This window comes from Furipterus horrens, unplaced genomic scaffold (assembly GCF_987537825.1).
Source record: "Furipterus horrens unplaced genomic scaffold, mFurHor1.1.pri manual_scaffold_2, whole genome shotgun sequence".
In the NCBI taxonomy this organism is placed as follows: domain Eukaryota; kingdom Metazoa; phylum Chordata; class Mammalia; order Chiroptera; family Furipteridae; genus Furipterus; species Furipterus horrens.
The window spans coordinates 183,345,105-183,369,292 of record NW_028327172.1 but is presented as its reverse complement, the minus strand read 5'-3'; the positions used below and the strand labels follow the sequence as shown (position 1 = coordinate 183,369,292).

At 42.5% G+C, this 24,188-nt stretch overlaps 1 protein-coding gene across 1 annotated transcript in view; it reads right to left on the bottom strand.

Moving 5' to 3' along the window:
- The window catches only part of IGFBP7 (insulin like growth factor binding protein 7), a 78,244-nt gene that overhangs the window by 2,910 nt on the left and 51,146 nt on the right, over window positions 1-24,188 (bottom strand). The window contains exon 2 of the mRNA XM_090266828.1: window positions 14,244-14,353. Coding sequence (XP_090122954.1) covers window positions 14,244-14,353 — 110 coding nt within the window. The remainder of the gene's footprint in view (window positions 1-14,243; window positions 14,354-24,188) is intronic.

Here is a 24,188-nt window from a genome sequence, read left to right as displayed (position 1 = left end):
GCTTGGAGAATACATGTCATACTCTCCTGCCACCAGTTACCGCCATTCACTCATGCCCTTGTGAATTCTCACTGCTGGGCCTTTTCTTGCTTGCCAAAATGTACCCGACTTTGACAAATTGTGTCACCCCGTGCTAGGTAGATCTGAGGTAGATCTGATGCTTGAAAGCTTGTGTAGGAGCCCTGATCCAGGATTCTTCCTGCAACAGGCTCATCAGTGAAAAATAGTAGGTTGAGTCCAAGGCCAATACCAATTCTTTGTTCTGTGGGCTAAGGGTTCATCAAATGTTTACTAAAGTCATGAGAACAAAAATGCCTATCAAATACATGCCTCTGTTCTCTCATGACAAAACTTGCTCCTATCCCTGTACATCTCATGGTAAAATTCAGGATGGGTTCAGAAATTGTTTCCTTGATTTTAGGCCAATAGCAAATACTGTCCTAATGTTCCCTTTCATTTAAAAAGGCAAACTAGACTCATATAAACTTTAGAAAATATATAAAAATTCACAGGAGAATACAATTGACTTGTAACCCCTCCATACATATACTTTTAGCATAAATTTGTAGAAGGGGAATTGAGTCACAGTATAAATATATTTTAAGGTTTGTGATAATGATTTTTTCTTAACCATACAAAGCCATCTTTATTAATGGGAGAAATTATAATTGTTCTGTGACCTTTAAAAGTTTTGTCAAAACATTAAAAGCTTTGTCAGTTATAAAGGTATAGGATAATGGAAAAACAGTAAAGCTAACATTAGTATATTATAATTTAACACATTGGAAAAATTAAAAACGTGTTTTATTTCTTTGTAAAAAATTAATCAAAAATAGTTTGGCTAGTACTTGCCTTCTTATAACTTGTAATATAGAGAGAGCAAATTTCTATCCCTTGGTGAATTGTAACATTCTTCTAAGTTTGAATCAGGCTTCTACATTTTATCCATTTTTCTTTTTCAGTATTGTGCAGTGTCCCTGAGTTTCTTTAGTGTGAATTTGTTGCCAGCCTCACTTCCTTTGGGACATCATTTTTTGTCACCACCACTTTACTAATTTATGTTGATAAGTTGCTAATTTCATTAAGTTCACTGAGTTTCTCTGGTTGCATATCTAGAGGCACTAATAAGAGCAGAGTCACTATTCACACAGTTGGCTATTTCTCCTACAACTCATATGTGCTCTCTTTAAATTTCACTTAGGGCATTATAGCTTTTTTTTCTTTTTCTTTGACTATATTTTATTGATTATGTTGTTACAGTATCACAGTTTTTCCCCCTTTGCTCCCCTCTGCCCAGTACCCTCCTTCCTTCCAGCAATCCCACCCCCCTTAGTTCATGTCCATACATTGTGCAAAAAAGTTCTTTGGCTTCACCCTTTCCTATATTATTCTTAACTTTCCCCTGTCTATTTTGTACCAAACAACTATGCTTCTTAGTCCCTGCACCATTTCCCGATTTCTCCCACTTCCCCCTCCAGCTGATAACCCTCCAAATGATCCCCATACCTATGATTCTGTTCCTATTCTGATTTGCTTAGTTGGATTTTATTATTTTTTAGATTCAGTTGTTGATAGTTGTGAGTTTGTTGTCATTTTAATGTTCATAATTTTGATCTTCTTTTTCTTAAGTCCCTTTGACATTTCATATAATAATGGTTTGGTGATGATGAACTCTTAGCTTCACCTTGTTTGGGAAGCACTTCATCTGCCCTTTCATTCTAAATGATAGCTTTGCTGGATAGAGTAATCTTGGTTGTAAGTCCTTGCTTTTCATCACGTTGAATACTTCATACCAGTCCCTTCTTGCCTGCAAAGTTTCTTTTGAGAAATCAGCTGAAAGTCTTATAGACACCCCTTTGCTTGTAGCTCTCTGCTTTTCTCTTGCTACTTTTAAGATTCTCTCTTTATGTTGAACCTTTGTCATTTTAATGATGATGTGTCTTGGTGTGGTCTTTTTTGGGTCCAGCTTGTTTGGGACTCTTTGTGCCTTCTGGACTTGTATGTCTATTTCCTTCGCCAAATTTGGGGAGTTTCCTTTCATTATTTTCGGACATAAGTTTTCAATTTCTTGCTCTTCCTCTTCTCCTTCTGGCACCCCTATGATTCAGATGTTTGCACATTTAAAGTTGTCCCAGAGGTTCCTAAGCCTCTCCTCATTTTTTTTTTTTTCCAGTTCTTGTTTCCTCATTCTGTACTGGTTGACTTTTTTTCTTCCTAATGTTCCAGATCATTGATTTGAACCCATTTCCTTCCCTTCACCACTGGTTTTGTGTGGATTTTCCTTCATTTCATTTACCATAGCTTTCACTTCTTCTTTTATGCATTTGCCATACTTAAGGATATCTGTCAAGTCTGTGAGCATCTTAATCACCGTGTTTTGAATTCTGTGTCTGTTAGGTTGGCTATCTCCTTATTGCTTAGTTCTTCCACTGGAACCTTGATCTGTTCCCTCTTTTGGTCCATACTTCTCTGTCTCTTCATCTTGACAGGCTCCTGTGTTTGTTTGCCTCTGTGTCTTAGGTAGAGCTGTCACTCCTGTTACATTGTAAGGGGTGAAGCCTTAGGTATTCATCAGTCCAGGGCAACCCGTTTCACCATGTTGTGGCACTGTATGTGGGGGAGGGGTCTGAGAGGGAACAATGCCACTTGATCAGCACTTGCCCCTTTTCCAGGCACTTCTCCCACTTTCATATGGGCCTGACTCCTCTCTAGCTGATGCCTTGGCTGTTGTTCCCAGAGTGGGTGGGTCTGCGGACATTCTAGGACCGTGGGGGCCCTTTAAACAAGCAGACTCTGCTGAGAGACTGGCAGTTTCTTCCTCCACCTCAACCCCCACTGGTTTGCACAGTCAGAAGCAATGAGGCTTGATTTTCCCCAGCTCTGGGACTGTGAGCTGTTCGGTCTGGTCAGGGGCTGGGAACGCTCCCCAGATGTGCCTCCCGATATTTTAAAACATGTGACTGCACTTTCCACCAGCCTGCTGCTGCTGCAACTGCTGCCTCCACCACATCGCATCCTCTCCGCCCCGCTCCACCCCTCTTACCTGTCTGGATCAGTATTTCTTCTTTATATCTTTGTTCGTTGGACTTCCATGCAGCTCGATTTTTTGGAACTTCTGGTTGTCTCTAGTTTTGAGATAGTTGTATTCCTTCTTAGTTGTGGAGGGAGACGCAGCGTGTCTGTCTAGGCCTCAATCTTGGCTGGAAGTCTCCTGTTTTTTCTTTTTCTTTTATTAAATAACGTGGTATATGAAGTGATGTTTATTCCATCCCAAGTTCTTTAAGAGCTAAGCTGATGATTATTGATATTATCATGTTAATTAGAAAAACTTCACAATTTCAAACAGTTTCCTTTTCATTTTCTTTTATACTTCAGCAAATCTTGAGTTAAAAAAGGACAAATCATAGTAAATACATTTTTTGACACTGCAACAATGTTGGTTATCCCACTTGTAATCCCACTCCCAACCACATGGTGTTGCTAAGCTGTTGTCTCAGCCTCAGGCCCACTGTATTTTCTCTGCTTCCTGATGGCAGTGCTGGGACTCTGAAAGCCATACGGGATCTAGGCCAACTCCTACTCTATTAAAAATATCTAGCATTACTGATGTGGAATGCCTGGTTTTTGCTGCTTTGCTTTCCCCCGCTAGGGTTTCCCCACATTGTCACTAAGAGAGAAAACCAGGTATCTTTCTGTTTTCCTCATAGGAATGTCGTCGGCAGCCGTCCGTCTCGAGAGACGATGGTGTAGCTTCTTAAGAGTCTATCTGCACCGCCGAGAATGGCTGTGCAGTCCGACTCGGGAGTGACACGGTATCTGTCTCCTCCCATGTTGAATCGACATCTTGCGATGACGCTGAAGCTACAGAGCCTGGGCAGGGTGATATGGAGGGTCTGCTGTTGCCCATGCAGCAGACCCCCCCTCTCTTCGCAGCTGAAGGGTCCAAGGGAAAGACGGAGTCAATACAGCTTGGCTTCAGGTGCGCCGCAGGAGTTGCCGGTGTTGACTACAACGTCAAACCGCCTTAGGGACTCCGGCTCCGGATTTTCTGTCAGGGTTTACTCCCTTAGCCCTTCCCCTGAAGAGGTATGCCGCAAGGCAGCGGAGGTTTTTTGGAGTCAGAGTTTTCCTTCTCTGATGTACCCTGACTGGAAGATCGAACCAGCGACACTTAGCTCGCAGGCCGACGCTCAATCCACTGAGCTAAACCAGCCAGGGCAGATAGGAATGTAATAAGACAAAAAATATATATACTCAACAAGCACATTTTCCCCTTCAGTTTCCCAAGTTGCTGGCAGAAATGGTTTATGCTAGTGCTGATTTTGAAATAGTTATGTAAAAAAACGGTTTCTAATAATGGTGAAAGTATTAACTTGATTCAGTGGCTAAAGCAACATGTCTTTGGTCCTTATTTGCTGAATTCAGGATTCTTTAAGGGTTTTATGTGTGCCCAAAGCAGAAAAACACTGCAGCATAGAAATACTGAATCTGAGCAACTGGTCTGTTGCTCCTTAGATCATGTAGCTCTTAGTAAAGAACTTTCAGTGCCAGTTAACCTAATCCACTATGTACAGAGAAGTTGTCCTTATCAATTATTTTGGTTGGAAAATGAATTCTTACATTTAAAAGAAATCATTTTAATATATTGTAAAAAGTTAATACAGCATGTAAAAATATAGAAAAAGGTGTCAAGAATTTTTACATGGCAAATACCCACTTACTTGTGTAAGGGGCTTTTTTGTTTTTTTGGTTTTTTACAAGATGAAGGCTGAGAAGAATGGCTTCTAAGTGATTGTACATATATGCAATGGGCTGAAAGTGCCTCAAAGTCTGAACTTTAGAAATCTGTAGTGCAGGAAAACTACCTCATAGTCACTGCTCACCATAAAGGGCCAATTAGGGAAAGAGTCAGAGGGAGACCCAGGAAGTCATTTCAGCCCCCTCTGTTTGTATTTCAGCTGCAACAAAGTCTTCCTGAATCCTACAATTACATATAAGCAATTAATAAGAAAAAGAGAAGTGCCATAAACATGTAAAAGAATGAACCTGGACCACTCTCTTACACCATACACAAAAATTAACTCAAAATGGATTAAATACTTGAGTGTAAAACCTGAAACCAAAAGATTCCTAGAAGGAAAAACATAAGGGGTAAGCTCCTTGGTGATGATTTTCTGGATTTGACACAAAGCAAAGGTGACAAAAGCAAAAATAAACACGTGGGACTACATCAAACTAAAAAGTTTCTGCACAGCAAAGGAAGCCATATGCAAAATGCAAAGGCAACCTACTGAATGGGAGAATTTGCAACACATATATTTGATAAGAAGTTAGTATCCAAAATATATAAAAAACATGTCGAGCTCAATAGCAAAAAAACAAACAAACAAACAAACAAAAAAACAGATTAAGAAGTGGGCAGAGGATCTGAACACATTTTTCCAAAGAAGACATATAGATGTCCAACAGATATATGAAAAGATGTTCAACATCATCAACCATCAGAGAAGTGCAAATCAAAACCACAAAGAGTTATTCTCTTACACCTGTCAGGATGACTATCATCAAAAAGACAAGAGATAAGTGTTGGCAAGGATGAGGAGAAAAGGGAACTATTGTGCACTGTTGGTGGGAATGTAAGTTGGTGCAGCTATTGTGGAAAACAGTATGGAGGCCCCTCAAAAAATTAAAAATAGATCTAGCATATAATCCAGCAATTCCAGTACTGGGTACTTATCTGCAGGAAATTATCTTGAAAAGATATCCGCACCCTTATATTCATTGCAGCATAAATTATAATAGCCAAGACATGGCACTAACCTAAGTGTCCATGGACAGATAAATGGATGAAGACAGTGTGGTATAAATATATATAAGGGAATATTGTTTAGCCATAAGAAGAAAATCTTGCCATTTGTGAATACATGGATAGACCTCGAGGGTAAGAGTTAGGGTTAGAAATCAGTCAGACAGAGAAAGAAAAATGTATGATCTCAGTTATATGTAGAACCTAAAAAACAAGAACAAAAAGAAAAGCAAAATAACCCCCAAGCTCATAGATACAGAGAACAGATCGATGGTTGCCAGAGATGGGGGTAAGGGGTAAAGAAATGGATGAAGGGGTTCAAAAGGTACAAACTTCCAGTTATAAGTAAGTAATGGGGATGTAATGTACAGCATGGTGACTATAATTAATACTGTATTGCATGTTTGGAAGTTGCTAAGATCTTAAAAGTTCTCATCACAAGAAAAAAAAATATTTGTAACTACCTCAAGTGACAGCTATTAACTAGACTTAGTGTGGTGATTTCACAATGTATACAATACCAAATTATTATGTTGTACACCTGAAACTAACCTATAGGTGTTAATTATGTCAGGTTGGTGTAAAAGTAATGTCCAACTTTTTTAAAAGAAAGTTTTAGTATTTATTAAATTTGTGCCTCTCCTTATAATTTTTTGATGTCACAGTGACTTGTACACCTTATTTTTTCATATTATCAAAGTATTGTTCATAATCATCCATAATATTTGCACCCATGTTTGTCCCACCTAAAGACCACATTAGAAATGTTTTACTTTATGAGTTTCATAAAGGTGCCAATGCAAGTACAGCAGCAAAGTCTATTCAGAGCGCTTATGGGGATGATGCAGTGACTGAAAGAAGTTGCAGGAGGTGGTTTTCCCATTTCCGAAGTGAGGATTTCAGTTTGAAAAATGAACCAAAAGAGGGTCGTCCAAAAAAACTTGATTCCAAAGTGTTGTGGAAGCTGTTGTCACAGAAAACCCCACCATTACCTCTAGGGGACTTGCAGAACAATTTAACAAAGCCAATACAACCGTGCTACGCCAACTGAAAAGGAGCAGAAAGGTTTCAGTAGTTGGAAAATGGGTCACACATGAACTGTCTCCAGAGAATCTGTAACAGCGTGTTGTTTGTTGTGAATTGTTGCTTTTGCGATGCCTTCAGGCACCATTTTTAGGTAGGCTTGTTACAGGTGCTGAGAAGTGGATCCTTTACCATAACGTTAAATGCCACTGATTGTGGATCACTTGAGGAAGTAGAGGAATTCAACAACCAAGAGGAGAACTTCATCCAAAGAAGATCACGTTGAGTGTATGGTGGGACAAAGGAGGAATTGTCCATTATGAACTGTCAGACAACAATCAAACAATTACTGCTAATCTTTACCGTGAACAACTTCGTTGTTTGAAAGCAGCTTTGAACCAAAAGCAACCCTCCTTAGTCAACAGAAAGGGTGTCATCTTCCATCATGATAATGCTTGTCCTCACACAGTTCGACTGACCAAAAATTTCTTGAAAGAGCTTGGTTGGGAAATATTGCTTCATCCTCCATATTCTCCTGACGTTGCTCCTTGTGATTATCACTTGTTTCGGGGGCTACAGAACAACTTTGATGGTCTTAGATTGACATCAAGAGAAAAGGCTGAAAATGGTTGGATTCATATTTTGCTCCAAAACCTAAAGAATTTTACAAGCGTGGCATTTATAAGCTAGTTGACAGATGAAATGAGGTTCCAGAAAGCAAAGGAGGTTATGTTAACAAATAAATATTTTCATACTCATGGGCTTTTTAATTTTTAAAATAGACCTTGAAATTGGACATTATTTTTGTACCAACCTTATACCTCAGATAAAAAATTTTTGAAGTGCCAGTGATTACAGAAACAGAATGGATTAGTCTGATTCCTACAGGTTAATAGATTTCAAGGGTTTACTGATTTTCATAGAGATATTCAGGGACATTTACGCAGCCCAGAACATATTTTTAAAATTTTATTTATTGATTTTAAAGAGGGGGGAAGAGTGGGGAAGAAAGATGGGGGGGAGAGGGAGAGAGAAAGAGAGAGAGAGTGAGAGAGAGAGAGAGAGACATCGATTTGTTGTTTCACTTATTTATGTGCTCATTAGTTGACCCCGGTATGTGCCCTGACCAGGGATTGAACCCACAACCTTGGTGTATTGGGACAATGCTCTATACAAGTTTTTGAGCCAGGGTCCAGAACATGTTTGTTGTGCTTTTATGGTAAAGTTTCAGAAGAGTTTATGATGAAATAGAGTATGTGTCTGTTAAAACTTTCAGATCCCCAGCCACTGTAAACAAATAAAGGGTAAAATGATTGGGAAAAAATATTTACAATACAGGAGAAAGGGTCCATATCTTTAATGTACCAAGCCACAGGCTGGTAACAAGAAACAATCGAATAGAAAAATGGATAAAGGATATGAACAGGCAATTCATAAAAGAGAAAGTCCAAATATGAAAATATTCTCAATGTAGTCGAGGAAATAAAAGCAGTAATGTTATGGTACTTTCACCTATCTTTAAAAAAACTAAAAGTAGTAGTAGTACTCAGTGCTGGAGAGGATGCGGGGATGTGGCCCCCACACACTGCTGGGAGGTGTGAACTGCTACAATCTATGTGGAAAGGAATCTGACAATGTCTAGGAAACTAAAATCTTTCGACCTGTTCATGGAACTTTGGGGAAATCTACCCTATAGGGAAAAAATGTCATACATAGGATATGTGCACTAGGATGTGTAGGGTGGCATTGCTTAATGATTATGGTATACTCATACTTGAAATATTACATAGTTGTTGAGAAGCAGATCTGGGGGAATGCCCATGAAATATTTATCAAGAAAAAAAGTTTCAGAGTAATACGCACACCATATTCTCACCTCACTCCGCATACAAGGAATATTTATTTGTATATGTTTGGACATAAATAAAGGTGTGAAAGAGAACAAACCAAGGCAGTTCACATTGGTTATTTCAGGGAGTAAAGAAGGTAGGGGGACACTATGAACTCTTTCTTTGGATAGTTTCTCCTTGCTGTCATTATAACTTACTACGTATTCATAATTTAAAAAAAATAGTCTTAGAAGTTGTGAAAACCCAAATCTGAAGAAATTTCAGGCAGGAAAAAAGAGAACTGGATAGGGAACCTCTCGGTTTCTGAAACATCCAAGTGTTAGGAAGGAAGGAATTTGGGGTGCTTTACCTTCTTTGTAAGCATCATTTCTGACTTAATAGGGTTTATGTAAGTATGGCTATTTCAGTTCATGTCCTCATTTCAAAATATTGCTCTTGGAATCTTTACAGGTGAGGAACATGGGACTTGTTAACATCACGGGATAACTACCAGTCAGGAAAGTACTGACCACTCACTAGGTTGTGATGACTAGCCCTGAAGTGTTTCAGAGAGAAGGCTTGTCCTGTAAGAATCATTGAGTACAAAAGACAGGCTCTCTTCTTTGAACCTCTGTTTAAAAAGCAGGGATTCTAATACTTATTTACATCTGAAAAGCAGTTCTATGCTTAAATTGGAGTTGGACAACGTGTGAACTTACTAAGTCTGTGTTCTTAACAGTTTGTTACAAAGAAAGTGAGGAGAAAACAAATGTCCTGTTTAATTATTTAAGTCGTGATATTTAAAGTGTTTTGACATAACCCGTAGTAAGAAATATGTTTTGCATTGTGATGTGGAATAAACAAAAGTTCCAGGAAATGGTACCCTTACTTACATGTGATGCCCTAAGATAGTTTCGGTCTTTTTTTTTTTTTTTTTTTTTTTTTAACGAAAATGCTTATTGTGATCCCTGCATTACATTCAGGACTCACTGATGGGTCATGATCTGCAGGTTGAAAAAACTGCTTTATGTCATGAATGTGGCAAATTACGTTATGAAGGTAAAGGAAAATCAACAGAGCCTAGCAGCTGGGTTTTTGCTTGTTTCTGGGAAGTATGTAGAACATTATTTTTTACTGCCTTCCCCCAACTCCTTTCCTTTACCGCTCCCCCTCACCCCCCAGTTGACAAGCCCCAGGGAAGCCCATGTGATCTGCCCCAAGCAATCCAAGAAGTGTAAGGGAAAAGAGTCCCCGGGCAGATTTTTTCTCCGGTATGTGCGTCCGTTAGCTGGGGTGGGGCAGAGAAAGGGCCGAAGAAATCATTCTCCGCCAGATTCGTCAATAAAGTCAGAGGCCCGGGACACCTGGGTCCCCCTGGCTTCTCACTGTGTAGCAATCCCTAGAGCGCTGCAAGAGCTCTGTCTGGGTGTTCCTCGGAAATGTTGTTCCTCTGCCTCTCACCGCCCCCGCCCCTGTCCGCCCAAACCAGTAGCCTACAAGTAAGCAGTGAGGAGCGTCAGCAGCTTTCCCCAGAGACCAGGAGGTACGTGCCCACCGGCTGCGTATTTGCTCTTTATGGCTCCCTGCTCCCCTTTAAAAAACATCTTATTGAGGTGAAATTTCACTGCTTCCTTTAACAGAAATTCCAACTGTAAAGGATAGTTGTAGTACAGCTGGTGCTGCCTCTGCCCACCCCCAGGCATTTTCTGGAAAAACCCAGACTTCGCTCCCACCAGAGAGCCCCATGGGGGCGATACAGCCCTCTGGCCACACAGGGGCGCCAGAGGCTGGCAGGCGATCAGTGGGAATTTTACAATGTCTTAGAGAATGGAAAGAAATTTCCTCTGGGGTCATTAATCTGTGGTAATGTGAATTTGGAGCTGTCAGTGACAATACCACCTACAGTGTAGGAGAAGCTTTCTGAGGTGGAAGAAAAAAAAATAAGGTCAGTACATTGAGAGCAGAGTCAAAAGCAAAGAGTCTGACCACATTGTACCTGGATCTGCTGCCCTTGAGGTTGGGATCACACACCCCAGCCCTCTCTCCCTTGTTTTTTGCCTAAACTAATTTGAAGTGAGTTTCTCCAACTTGCAACAAAAATAGTTCTGGTGCCAAAATCCCTCCCAGAGTTCAGAAGTTGCTCCTCTGGTCAGGCACCAAATAAAGAAAATAACTCAGAAAACATATCCATCTTAGAGTTTGCTGGGGAAGTAAACCTGCTACAGAGAAGTATCTGGTTATGCCTTTTTACTTAAATAGATTTCCTTTTTGTTAGCATGAGTCTGATGGTATTTACTCCACTGAATTGTTGTAGCATCTAAACAAGTCAAAAAAGTGTAAAAAGGGAAATATAAAATAATTTACAGTACAATTATTAAGTATTGTTTGATCCAGCAAATGTTTTCCTTTCTACAAACTCTGGAAACAGTGACATCAGATAATGCCACTTGAAAGGAAGCATGCCCAGGAACAGCAGCTAAGAAACAGTGCTAACTATGTATCTGACACCAAGTCAAGTGATTTTACCTGCCTCACTTCATGTAATCTGTACAAGAATTAGATGCTACTTTCATCATACAGAAGAGGAAACTGAGGCTTAGAGCAGTGGATCTCAATCTTGGTAATTTCCCCCCAGGGGACATTTGGCAATGCTTGGAGACTGTTTGATGGTCACAGCTGGGGGTGGAGGGGTGTTGCTACTGGGATCTGGAGGATAGAGGCCAGGGATGCTGCTAAACATCTTACAGGGCACTGGGAAGCCCCCACAACAAAGAATTATCTGCCTCAAAATGTCAACAGTGCTGTGGCTATGAAACCCTGACATAGAGAGAACTCAGCCAACCTGGATAAGCAACTCACACTCTTAACCACTATTGTATTTTTTTTTTTTTTAGATAAACACCTGAGGATATGTTTATTAATTTTAGAGAGAGAGGAAGGGAGAGAGAGAGAAACATCAAAGTGAGAGATATGTATGCATTCCAACTGGGTACCAAACCCACAATCTAGGTATGTGCCCTGACTGGGAATTGAACTCACAGCCTTGTGGTGCATGGGACGATGCTCCAACCAACTCAACCACCCCGCCAGGGCATTAACTACTATTCTTTTTTTAAAAAACTTTTAAAAGTATGTTTTATTGATTATGTTGTTACAGTAGCCCCAATTTTTCCCCCCTTTGCTCCCCTCTGCCCAGTACCCCCGCTTCCCTCCAGCAATCCCATCCCCCTTAGTTCATGTCCATGCATTGTGCATATAAGTTCTTTGGCTTCACCCTTTCCTATATTATTCTTAACTTCTCCCTGTCTATTTTGTACCAACCAATTATGCTTCTTAGTCCCTGCACCATTTCCCCGTTTCTCCCCCTCCCCTCTCCCAGCTGATAGCCCTCCAAATGATTCCCATACCTATGATTCTGTTCCTATTCTGGTTTGCTTAGTTGGATTTTGTTTTTATTTTTTAGATTCAGTTGTTGATAGTTGTGAGTTTATTGTCATTTTAGTGTTCATAGTTTTGATCTTCTTTTTCTTAAGTCTCTTTGACATTTCATATAATAATGACTTGGTGATTATGAGCTCCTTTAGTTTTACCTTGTCTGGGAAGCACTTCATCTGCTCTTCCATTCCAAATGATAGCTTTGCTGGATAGAGTAATCGTGGTTGCAAGTTGCCTTTCATCACATTGAATATTGCTTGCCAGTCCCTTCCTGCCTGCAAAGTGTCCTCTGAGAAATCAGCTGATAGTCCTATAGGTACCCCCCTGTAGGCAACTCTCCACCTCTCTCTTGCTGCCTCCAGGGCTCTGTCTTTATCTTTCACCTTTGATATCTCAGTCATGATGTGTCCTGGTGTGATCCCCTCTGAGTCCAGCTTGCCTGGGACCCTCCGTGCTTCCTGGACCTGTATATCCAAAATTTGGGAATTTTTCCTCATTTTTTTCAATTCTTGTTTCCTCATTCTGCACTTGTTGACTGTTTTTTTCTTCCTTATGTTCCAAATCATTGATTTGAACCCCAGTTTCCTTCCCCTCACCATTGGTTTTGTGTGGATTTTCCTTCATTTCACTTAGCACAGCCTTTACTTCTTCTCTTATGCATTTGCCGTACTCAAGCATATCTGCCAAGCCTGTGAGCATCTTTAGCACCAGTGTTTTGATTCTGCATCTGTTAGGTTGTCTGTCTCCTCATCTGTTAGGATGGCTATCTCCTTATAGCTTAGTTCTCCCACTGGAACCTTGATCCCTTTCCCCTTTTGGGCCATACTTCTCTGTCTCCTCATTCTGACAGGCTCCTGTGTTTGTTTGCCTCTGCATCCCAGGTAGAGCTGTTGCTCCTGTTATGTTATAAGGGGCAGAGCCTTGGGGATTCATCAGTACAGGGCAACCTGTTTTACCACGTTGTGGTGCTGTATGTGGGGGAGGGGTTTGAGAGGGAACAATGCCACCAGCCTAGCATTCGCCCCTTTTCCAGGCACATCTCCCACTTCTGCACTGGACTGGCGCCCCTCTAGCTGCTGCCCTGGCTGTTATTCCCAGAGTGGATGGGTCTGTGGATGTTCTAGGACTGTGGGGGCCCTTTAAACAAGTGGACCGTGCTGAAACCAGCAGTTTCTTTCTCTGCTCCAACACCCACTGGTCTGCACAGTCAGAAGCAATAAGGCTTGATTTTCCCCGATGCTGGGACCGTGAGCTGCAAGGTCCGGTGAGGAGCTGGGAACACTCCCCAGGTGTCCCTCCTGATTTTTTAAAATGTGTGATTGTGCTTTCCACCGGCCCACCGCTGCCACTGCTGCTGCCACTGTGACCACTACAGTGCATCCTCTCTGCCCGGCTCCACCCCTCCTACTTGTCTGGATGAGTATTTCTTCTTCATATCTTTGTTTGCTGGACTTCATATAGTATGATTTTCTGGAACTTCTGGTTGTTTCTAGTTTTGAGGTAGTTGTATTCCTTCTTAGTTGTGGAGGGAGACGCAGCATGTCTATCTACACCTCCATCTTGGCCAGAAGTAGATCTTAACTACTATTCTTAACTCGCATGCTTATCCTTCCAATGGGGACATATACAGTATTCCCTCACTTATCACGGGTATTACATTCTAGACCCCCCGCGAAGTAGGAACCTTACATTTATTCTAGACTCTTAAACCTACGTAACTTTAACAACATACGTATACAGTACCTCAAAATCCCACGATATAGTGAAAATCCGCGATAAATAATTAAATATAATATTTTTAAAAATCCCACAATACAGTGAGGCCGTGATAAGTGAACTGTGATATAGAGAGGGACTACTGTACACACACACCCATGCATGCACACACTCATACTTGCACACTGAAGCATACGCATGCTCACATATACATACATGTACACACTCAGAGGGTGGGTCTGGGTGTTGTTAAGGCTCCCTGTAAAGTCATTGGTGAGAGCACGGGGAGGTATGTAGAAGACTGCTGTAAGGCTTCACCTTTGAGGAGCAGTAGGCAATGAAACAGGCTGAGGATTTTAGGTTATTACCATCCTTGGGCAGTGAGAGAGGAGTTTGTCAGTCTAGAAACTCTTCTTGAAATCTGTGTCACTGACCTTGTTCCAGATGAGGACTGGGGTTGGGATTCCAATGACTTCACAGCTCAAGTACACCTTGGCACCTGTGACATTCCAGATGTCCTTGGGGGGGGTCACAATGGAAGGACCTACAAGAGAGAGCACAAAGTTAAACTTAAAAAAAAAAAAGAGTCTTTAATGTCAATCAACATGATAGGAAATAAATACTTGATCATGTTTATGAGGCTGTCCCCTTAGAGAATTATCTGAAGCAAATTTCAAAGACCAGACTTGCTTCCCCCTGCCACCAGCATGATTTTAAGCCATGCTTTGAGAATGCAAACAGCTAGACAAAAACAATAATTTGGAAGAAAAGTTTATTGTTCATAACATTTTCTTCTCTCTCAAATCATGCTGAAACAAGTTTGAATTTACCAGCTGTTTTTCATTATCTGTGTCTTTTCAATTAATATAAAATTTTGGTTCCACCGTGTTCCTGTTTTTCTCTTTTGTTTACCAGTATTTTTATTGTGGGGGGTGTCACCATACAACCACTCCTTGAGTAATGAACAAAACCGAATCTAAGAAGATAGATGGAAAAACACTGAGTACCCTGAAGAGATGGTAGTGCTGCCGGAAGAAGCTTAGGACCTGAGGTTGACAATAACGCCGGAATGGTAACTATCGTCAAAGAGACCAAGGCGAAGTGCTGTGTGACCTGGGAGACTGGAAGGAGACGCCTTTGAACAGAAGTGGCCTGGGTGTCAAGGAAGAAGGTGGAAGGGTCTTTCTTCCCAGCACAGGGTGGGGGAGGCAGTGAGTAAAAGAGAAGCAATGACAGGTTTACTGGGTGTGAACAGGGCCCCCAAGGAGAGGGCTCTTCCCTAGGATTCTTAATGTCCAGGTGCCTGGCAGGAAGCACTGGCAAGTGGGGGCACCTGTCAGAGCACTGTCTGAATAGAGTCGCTGGTATGAGACCAGCCAGGGAGAGCCCAGAGCAATACCCTCCTCCATCCCCTCAATGCTGGAACACAAGCCTTTTCTATCATAAGTCTTCCAGGAAGAAGGTCCTTAGCAACAACATCAACAGTATGTGTGCTTTTTGTTACTAAAGAGGTCCTGGGATGGGCAAACTAGGCCTGTGGGCTGCTTCTTTCTGTGCCCCCACTCATGACAGTGAGCTACTCTGGAACCAAACCTGGCCTCTGTGGCTTGTGAGCGGTCTTTGCATTTTTAAGTGGTTGGAAAAAAATTAAAAGAATATTTCATAATGTGAAAAATTTAAGAAATTCACATTTCAGTGTTCATAAAAGAAATTTTATTGGACCACAGCTGTGCCCAAAGAGCAGTTGTGGTGAAGACTATTGGCCTAAAACGCGTACTATTCAGCTCTACACAGAAGTGCAGATTCCTGCTCTAATCAACTGCAAGGCAATCAATATTGAGATAAGACATTATGTGAGAGTCTCTAGACTTCAGTGTGTTACACACTGCCTGGAGCAGGTGCAAGTACACCCAGGGGGTGATTTCTGGTCCAGCTCTGAAAGGCAACCCCTCTGAAGCCAACAGAAACTGAAAGGTTGGTGCTTGCTTGCTGCTCTTTTCTGCTGAGGGGTCAGCTCCTCAGCATCTGCAGCAGAACAGACATGCATACCCACTGTTTAACAGGTGGAAATTAGAATTTTACTTCTGCTAATCCTGAATGCCAGGTTTCAGGCACCTGGGACCTACAGAGAGCCGAGGGGAAGTCCACAGAAGAGTGGGTGGAGCTGGGAGCCTGGCTCCCTACCCCCCCCCCCCCCCCCCTTCTGCATGACAGTGCACTATTTCAGAACCAAACCTGGCCTGTCCTCAGGCTCAGGGCTATCTCTTGGACAAGTGAGTTAAGTATTCCCTCTGAATTGCAGCTCTCCCACTGCCTTGGGTCTTCCAGCCATAAGTCTAACTGCAGGGTCATCTTGCACCAGAGTCCTGGGAAAGCGACAACCTTCTCTTTAGGCCTGGAAAGTTTTCTGGCATAATCAGCATTCAAGGGCCATGAAGTCTCCCCTTTTGCAACAGGCTATTTCCAGCATACCATTAATTTCTTGAAACAGAAAGGAAATGATCCTACCATGTAAGATTTTTCCCACTCCTCCAAAGGATTAGAAGATGATTTAAAAAATAATCCCTGGGGCATTTTAATTTTTTTCCATTTGCAAGAATGTGCAAAACAATCAAACTTTTTAAAGCTCTAAATATATTTTGTGCTTCCTTTCCTGTCCACCATTGGCCTAAAGAGGAAGCCTGTATCTTGGCTGGGGGTCTGGGCTTCTCTGCTGTAAACGTGGATGTGTTGAGCACTGTGGTGCTCTGTTTATGTGTGTTTCTGGCTGTGTCTCAGATGCTTCCTAGTCTGACTGCACTGAGACAGAGGGCTGGGCTGGGCCTCGCCCCATCCCAGGCTTCTTCCAGGGCCCTGGGACCACAAGGGTTTGGACACCACGGAGCCGGATCTGGCTGGACTTTGAACTACTTTCGCTCACCTCTCTGAGGGCCCCCATGTGGCTTTGTCCTCCTTCCCACACATGGACTTAGCGGGATGACATCAAAGCTCAGGGGATCTCAAGGGAATGTCTGAGAAGAATACACCAGCGTTGAGGTATTTGCAGGGGCTCAGGAACAAAGCTGCCCTTCTCGTATCAAAACCTCACAAGGAATGTAGGGAGTTTCCACTGTAGGGGTCTGAGGGCCTCAGCCTTGCGGCAGCCCACGGAGCTACATGCACACCCATCTCCCTCTTTGTTAGGGCGGATTCTGGAGTGCACGCATAATTCCAGCCTGGTTTTCTGTCAGGATGTGCTCTGGGTTCTTCCCATCGCATAATTGAGAAACTAAGATAGTCTTAGTTTTCATATAGTCTGATTTCTCTAGTTTTTCTTTATGATTAGTGCTTTTTGTGTCCTGGTAAAGAAATTTTTGCCTAACCCAAGTCTGTCAAGATCTCCTGTTTTCTTCTATAAGCTTTAGGTTTTCACCTTTCACTTTTCGGGTTGTGGTCCATCTTGAGTTAATTTTTGTGTATGCTATGAAGTAGAGGTCAAAGTCCACCTACTTCCCCCAAAGAACATCGAATTACTTTGGCATTATTTGTTGAAAAGACTGTCTTTTTTCCTACTGAATCGTAATGGTGACTTCATGGTAAATCCATTACCCATGCATGTGGGAGTCGACCTCTGGATTCTGTGTTCTGTTCCATTGCTCTGTATGTCTGTCCTTTACCAACAACCACAGTATAATTAAGAATTAATTGTATTATAACTGAGGCACTGAGTAGATGGCAGATCCATTATATCCATTTCCCTCCAATCTTCTCCTTCAGGAAGTAGAACATTTAAGGAGGAGCAAGAATTCTTTAAAAAATTTGAGCCACAAAATACTTTCAATGAGAGCCATCATTGGGGGTTCAAGACGAGGATAAATTATACTGTGGGTTCCTCCTCCTCTTTCCCAACCCTTGGAATGCATATAATACTTTACATTAATGAGCTGAGTCAATATTTGGACCATTCTAAAAACAAAAAATGATTTTGTCAGTTCTGCCACCAGGCTGTCCCTAGAATTCTACAAGATTTCCAAACTACAAAAATCTGTATTACTCACTGACTCCTGCTGAGTTCATGGGTGGAGGGGACGAAGAGGGGCCATTTGCGCCTGTTTGCTGCACAACATTTACAAAAACCCACGGCTGTTTCAAATGTCCTCGAACAAATGCTGGATTCAGTAACAATATATAAACTGGAAAGCGCTAACTTTTGATATGTAGTCTCTTACAGAGTAAAGTCAGATCAATGATTAGACTAATATTCAAGTGATCAACTGACCTTCAAGAGGAGATGGAGGCCGGGCTGGCTTCAACCTGACTTTCCAGGATGGAAGAATCCACAGGCGTCAGATTCTTCCTGTTTACTTTGTTCAGTGCCAATACCGACAGGGTCATCTACTTACTAAACTCTGCCTGGTTCCTTGCCAGTCACTGGTCTGGAACTTGGAAATTCCCTCAGAATATGAAGAGGGAATGGAGAAGTTCTTGATAAAGGCATAAAACAGTAACATTATAGAAAGATGAGTGATGGTACATGGTGAGAAAAAGTAAGGAAGGGTCTTACTGGTGACCCACAGAGATAGCAAGTGGACAAGTCTTGAATGGAAACCAAGGGGTGGTGAAAATATTTTGGTCTAACAGGATGGCAGGTCCAACAACACTCCACCTCTCTCCCCCACATTCCACTGACAAACAATGTCACTGCACACAATCATTGCAAATTGCATGTCTATCATGCACCTCAATCCCCAAAGGTTGTGTTCTACCTCGGGAGAGTGCTCAACAAAATGAGCCTTTACCAAATAACTTCTAATTCTCTCCACTCTGCCTTCTTTCCAAGAATGACAGAGCAGATCCAGAACTTATTTCTATTTTTAAGAATAAAGAACCTTTTCGTTTCCTCTGAGCTCATTTTCAAGCAGAGAGCTCAAAACCAGTCCTCGAAGCCAGGCCAATGATAACAATAACACTGCCATCTAAATCATGCTTGGTGTTTGGATTCTACTTAAAGCAAGTCCCAGAATATGTAAATGTTCAGGAACAAACAGCAGGGTAGGGCCACTTATTTATTTATTCTTGCCATTGTTCCGGTAAGGACGCTAGGCTACTCACGCTCATCTGTCTAGCAAACATCCCGTATATAGACTTAAATGACTGCCCAATACCTTTCTCTTCCTCTTCCCCACCCTGGGCAATGCCAGGCAGCAGCCAAGCTGCCCACAGTGCCGCCTGGTGGCTGGTGGAGACTGTCTCCCCCATGCTTTCCCCACCTCGAACCCACCCATGTCTTTCTGTCTCAGATGACTGTACCCTATCTAACCAGGCTACTCCATTTCCGCTCTTACCTTTCATGACTGTTCTCATTCAATCTCTTTTGATTTTCTCAACTCTTTAAAGTCATTTCTTGATCCCTTATTTATAACTCTTGTCTGGTAACCTTAACCGGTGTCTTTTTGTTGGTTTTGTTTTACTCGTCATTATTAATTTTCCTTTGTATTGAATTTGTTTGGGCTGATTTTGGTTAACAAAATCGTACAGGTTTCAGGAACACAATTCCACAACACATCAGCTGTATACTGTATTGTGTGTTCATCACCCAAGTCAAGTCTCCTTCTATCAGAGATGGTGTCTTTAAAAATCATTCCTTGAAAGAAAAGAGGAAGTAAAAGAGAGGGAGGAAAAAGAAAAATGAAATGAAGAAAGACAGCCAGATCCTAAATGAAGTGGCAGCAAGGAAGAAGAAAGCTGCAAATTTGGAAGAAAACTAAAATTCATTTTAATCATCAGTTTAACCTTAAAAGTAACTAGGAGGAGTTACACACCTCTCACAGACACTCCACCTGTCTCATCCTCCTTCTCAGCCCCTTTTAATGAAGTTATAGATACATGACCCACAGACTAGCAGATTACTTTAGGAAAATTCGATTATAACCTTGAAATAACAATGTTCTGTGAAAGCACTAAAGTTACAGAAAAGGTAGAATTATAGATGGATGGATTTACTTATTTATTTGTTTATTTATTTACATTTACATTTACAATTACATTTATTGGGGTGACATTGGTTAATATGGATGAATGGATTTAAATCTGGAATATTTTGACTTGGTTTTGAAGAAGCTAAGAAGGGCAATTCTCACAAAACACACAAATGTCATGAGAAGAAGACACTGAAATAAAGTTAATTTTGAATCTGACCAGCAATTCATTCAAGCTGGTTTTTCATAGAGGTTGTAGTAAAGAAAACAGAGTTAAAATTTATCATCCTATAAAAAAGCATGGGGATAATGTAAAAGAAGTATGTGAACAATTTCCTTGTCTCCTACAGCGCACAAAACACTCCCCACACGTGACCTAAGATGTCCTTTCCATGTTACTTTTTTTTTTTTTAAAAGCACTCTTGGGGACAGAAAACTTGGCTCTGGAATCTGTCTGCTATTTGTAGCTCAGAGACCTTAAATAAGCTGCTAACCTATTTTTACAGAAGAGGAAACCAGAGCAGGTCTGAGAGTCTTCTCTTTGGGCACAGAAGTGAATGTCCCCATCATGAATGTGTCTGAGAGTACAGTCACAGGGCATCTTTGACATCCATAAAGCTCTCACTGAGTATTTATGAATATGGCTAAGACAGCTGAGTATAAAGACATCTGTAGTTAGGGTAGGTTGGCAAACCACACTTATCTTTTAATTTTTTAAAAAGATTTTATTTGTCTTTAGAGAAAGGAGAAAGGAGGGAGCAAGAGAAGGACAGAAACATCGATGTGTGAGAGAAACATCGATCGGTTGCTTCTTGCACACGCCCCCAACCAGGGACCTGGCCTGCAACCCAGGCATGTGCCCTGACCAGGAGTCAAACCAGTGACCTTTTGCTTTGTGGGATGATGCCCAACCCACTAAGCCACACTGGTCAGGGCAAACCTCATTCATCTTGACTCTTAATGATGCTGGGTCCTGGAACAGCTCATGCAAAGTATGTGCATTCATATTAAAAAAGGAGGGTTTAGGAAAGAACTGAGGTACCACATACGGAGATAAAGAACTCAGGCAACTTGGCAAAAATCTGCAGATTGAATTCTGATAACACAGTGAAGGGAAAAGCACCAAACAAAAGTACAGCATGGAAAAAGAATAGTAGGAAAGCACTATGGCCAAGATGGGGAAGGGGATGAAACATGTGTAAACTTCCTGATATTAAATAAAGGGAAGCAGTAGCGGTATGGCTAATTAAAGAGTGAAGCCACTTGCCAAGGCAGTCATTTTGGGAACTTCCAGAGGTGGGGTGTTGTAGCAGCTGGACCTTGGTGTGGGAATCTAGCTCACAGACTCAAGGACATCAGCTGAGGGCAGCAAGAGCAGGAGAAGAAAGCACTAAACCTTAAGCAGCACAGTTTAGATTTAATTTCAGGGCATTAGTTTAAGGAGAAGTTACCGAGTCATGGTAGATACTCTTAGTCACTTATACTTCAGTGGGAATGAAAAACCAATAGTTCATAGTGATGGGGCCCTGCCTAACACTGCCAGAGAAAAGTGAGTAAAAATTGCTTCCTCTTTTCTAAATATAATCCATTGGGGTGGGATGGGAGATGTTCAGCACATTTAGATTGAGAACAAAATTCGAGGGGTAATGGTCTATAGTGAGTTTGGAGTATAGACTTTGGAAGCAGGAGCTCTGTTCTACCACATCGAGTTACGTGATTCTGCGTACATTATTTAACCTCTCAGGTTAACCATGTGTGAAATGGGGTAATGACACCTAAGTCATTAGATTATCAGAAAGATTAAATGAGATACAGGAATTAGCACAGTACCTGGCCCAGGGTAAATACTCAACAATTATTAGCTATAATGCTTATTTCAAAGTAAATTCTTTATGACTGGAGCTGATACAAATTGCTTATTCAGGGAATGGCAGAAACATATCAACTGAACCTGAGGTGGCTAGAAAAAGGAGGTGGCATCTGAGTGGCCCTGAAGTTCAGAAGTAGGCCTTCTGTCAAGGATGGTTTTCACCTTCAGAGAGCAGAGGTGCGGAGGGAGGAAAACACCACCCTGCCTAAAGAACAGTGAGGAGCGTACCAATCCAGCTCAGGGTTGGGGGGGTGAAGCCAAGATTCCAGGGTCTCTGGACACCGGAGCAATAGGACTGAAGTGACAATTCAGAAGACAATTTTCGAGACTTTTGTAGCAGAACTGAGGCAAGGTGGGGGTTAGGGGACTCAATCAAGTTTGTAGCAATGGGACAGCGAGGGAAGAGGCAGACTTGAGAGACTGTTCAGGAAGAACGAACACTATCCAGTAACTGACTGGATGTGGGGAAGACGAAAATGAGCCAAAAGCAGTGGGCCTGGGTAAAGCAGGCCTGCATCCCACAGACAGAAGCAGGGATGTCAGGCTGAGGAAGGCACTTCCCTTGGGGAAGGGGCAAAGGATGAATCTGGGCTTAGATCGACTGCATTTGAGTTATCACCCAGGCAATGCAGGGGCTGCTAAACCCCACAGAGAAAGGGGAAAGGATACAGATGGGGGATGGACCAGAGGTGCTAAGGTAAACAATGAGTAGGCTAGCTGGGCTCCTTCGTAGGGAACGGAGACAGCTTTGGCTCTCCTTCCCCTGGCAGCTCTCTGGGGGGAAGCTCCCTGGTGACCCTGGGCCTATCCTTACCCCACCCCAGCTAAGGCAGAGAAGTGAACAGCTAAGGCATTGCTTAGCCACCAGCCACTTACAGGAGAAGCCCATCTGGAAGCAGACTTTTCAGTATGATACCAACTTGCGGATGGCACACACAGACCCCATGAATTACATTTCCTGACTCCTAGTTGCCTCTGGGTTAATGAGACAGCCTGTGTTGGCTCCTGTCTCTGATACTGAAAATCTTCCTGGAGTGTGTTAGACTATTTCTTCAGTGATAGACATCACAGTATTCAGACGTCTTTCTATGATGACTGTGAATCTTTCAGTGCCTCAAAATTATCACCCTAAGTTTGAACTTATCATGGAACATAAACAGAAACTTGATTCTTAACAATTTGTTCCCTGCAAACAAATTTGTTACTTGGCCATGTTTTTTTATTCTTTTCCCCTAACGTACATATCTACACAAGAAGGAGTAGGGTTCTGACCAAGGGTCTGCCTCTAGGGTGTGATCTGGTGGTTCTGGTTGTCCAGGGTCATCCTTGGAGGAAGCCTGCATTTAGGTAAGGCGAATCCACGGAGGGTTTTAAGGCAAGTTCAGATGTGTAAGGTGGAGAGAGCTCTCTGGTAGCCACGTGGTGCATGAGCTCAGCGGGGCTGTGCCGGCAACACTGCCAAGGGGTGAGCTCACCTGCTCAGCAGCGCTCCTGTGGAAGCTAAACACCGCAGCTGCCATCATAATACCAGGTTGACTGATGTCCACACAAGTTAAATCAGCAGGCTAGATTTTTATTTGGTTTGAGCACAATGAAAGAACTGACTTTATATGGCATATCTTTAGGAAGGGAAACACCCTAGTTATGGGGCTGTATCTTGTTCATGTTACTGTAGTCTTGGAAATACTTTTCTCCACATTTCATGGGCCTGTCCTGTCTGGACTATGACGCACCTTAAATCCAATGAATTAAAACCCAGGGTCACTTTTTCCTCTTCCACAAGCACTGACTTGAGTGGGGAAGTTTCCACAGGAAGGCACTTACTTCCACCTAATTCTGGGATTCCTAGAAATTGAGACAGTGAGTTCCCCCAGAACACTTCCTCTTTGAGATCCTGTCCACCCTCTCCCCTGCAGGCACACCCAGTGCTGGCACGTCAGGCCTCTGGAAGTGTTTCCTGAACCGAGCTGTAAGGGGAAGGCTTCTGGAGCCTGCAGGCTCACGCGCCCTCAAAGCTTGGTCCTGGCCCACAGACCCTGTCCTGAATTAAAAGGGCTGCGGTCTGTGGGGTCCCAAAGAAACAGATGTTCTCAAACCCCATCCCTGGAGAGAAGGATGTGAGGAACTTCCACATGGCCTTCAACTTTGGGAGGGTTGGCCTTGCTGAGCCTCGTGCCTAGAACATTTTGGAAAGCTGAAGAAGGCTGAGGCCTCAACTCCCAGGAGGCCCTGGGAAGATACTACCTTGGGGCCACCTCTGCTGTTCCTTGTTCAGGGGATAGCCCGGGTCCCAGGGACCTTCCCACCTGGTTTTTTAGTGGAAGACTAAAGTTCTTCAGCTCCCGAGAACTAGATAAACCCTCAGTTCCACTCCCTGACCAAGGAAGGGCTTTGCACTGTAGGAGTCCCAGCAAATCTGCAGGCTGGGCTGAGCTCCAGAGGCAGCCTGTGGAAATCGCCAGTGCTTCACAGGCTCACCCTGTTAGACCAGGAGTTATCCACAGGAGGAGGGTGGGTCAGTCTCCGGAAGGTGATGCATGTTGGAGGAGATC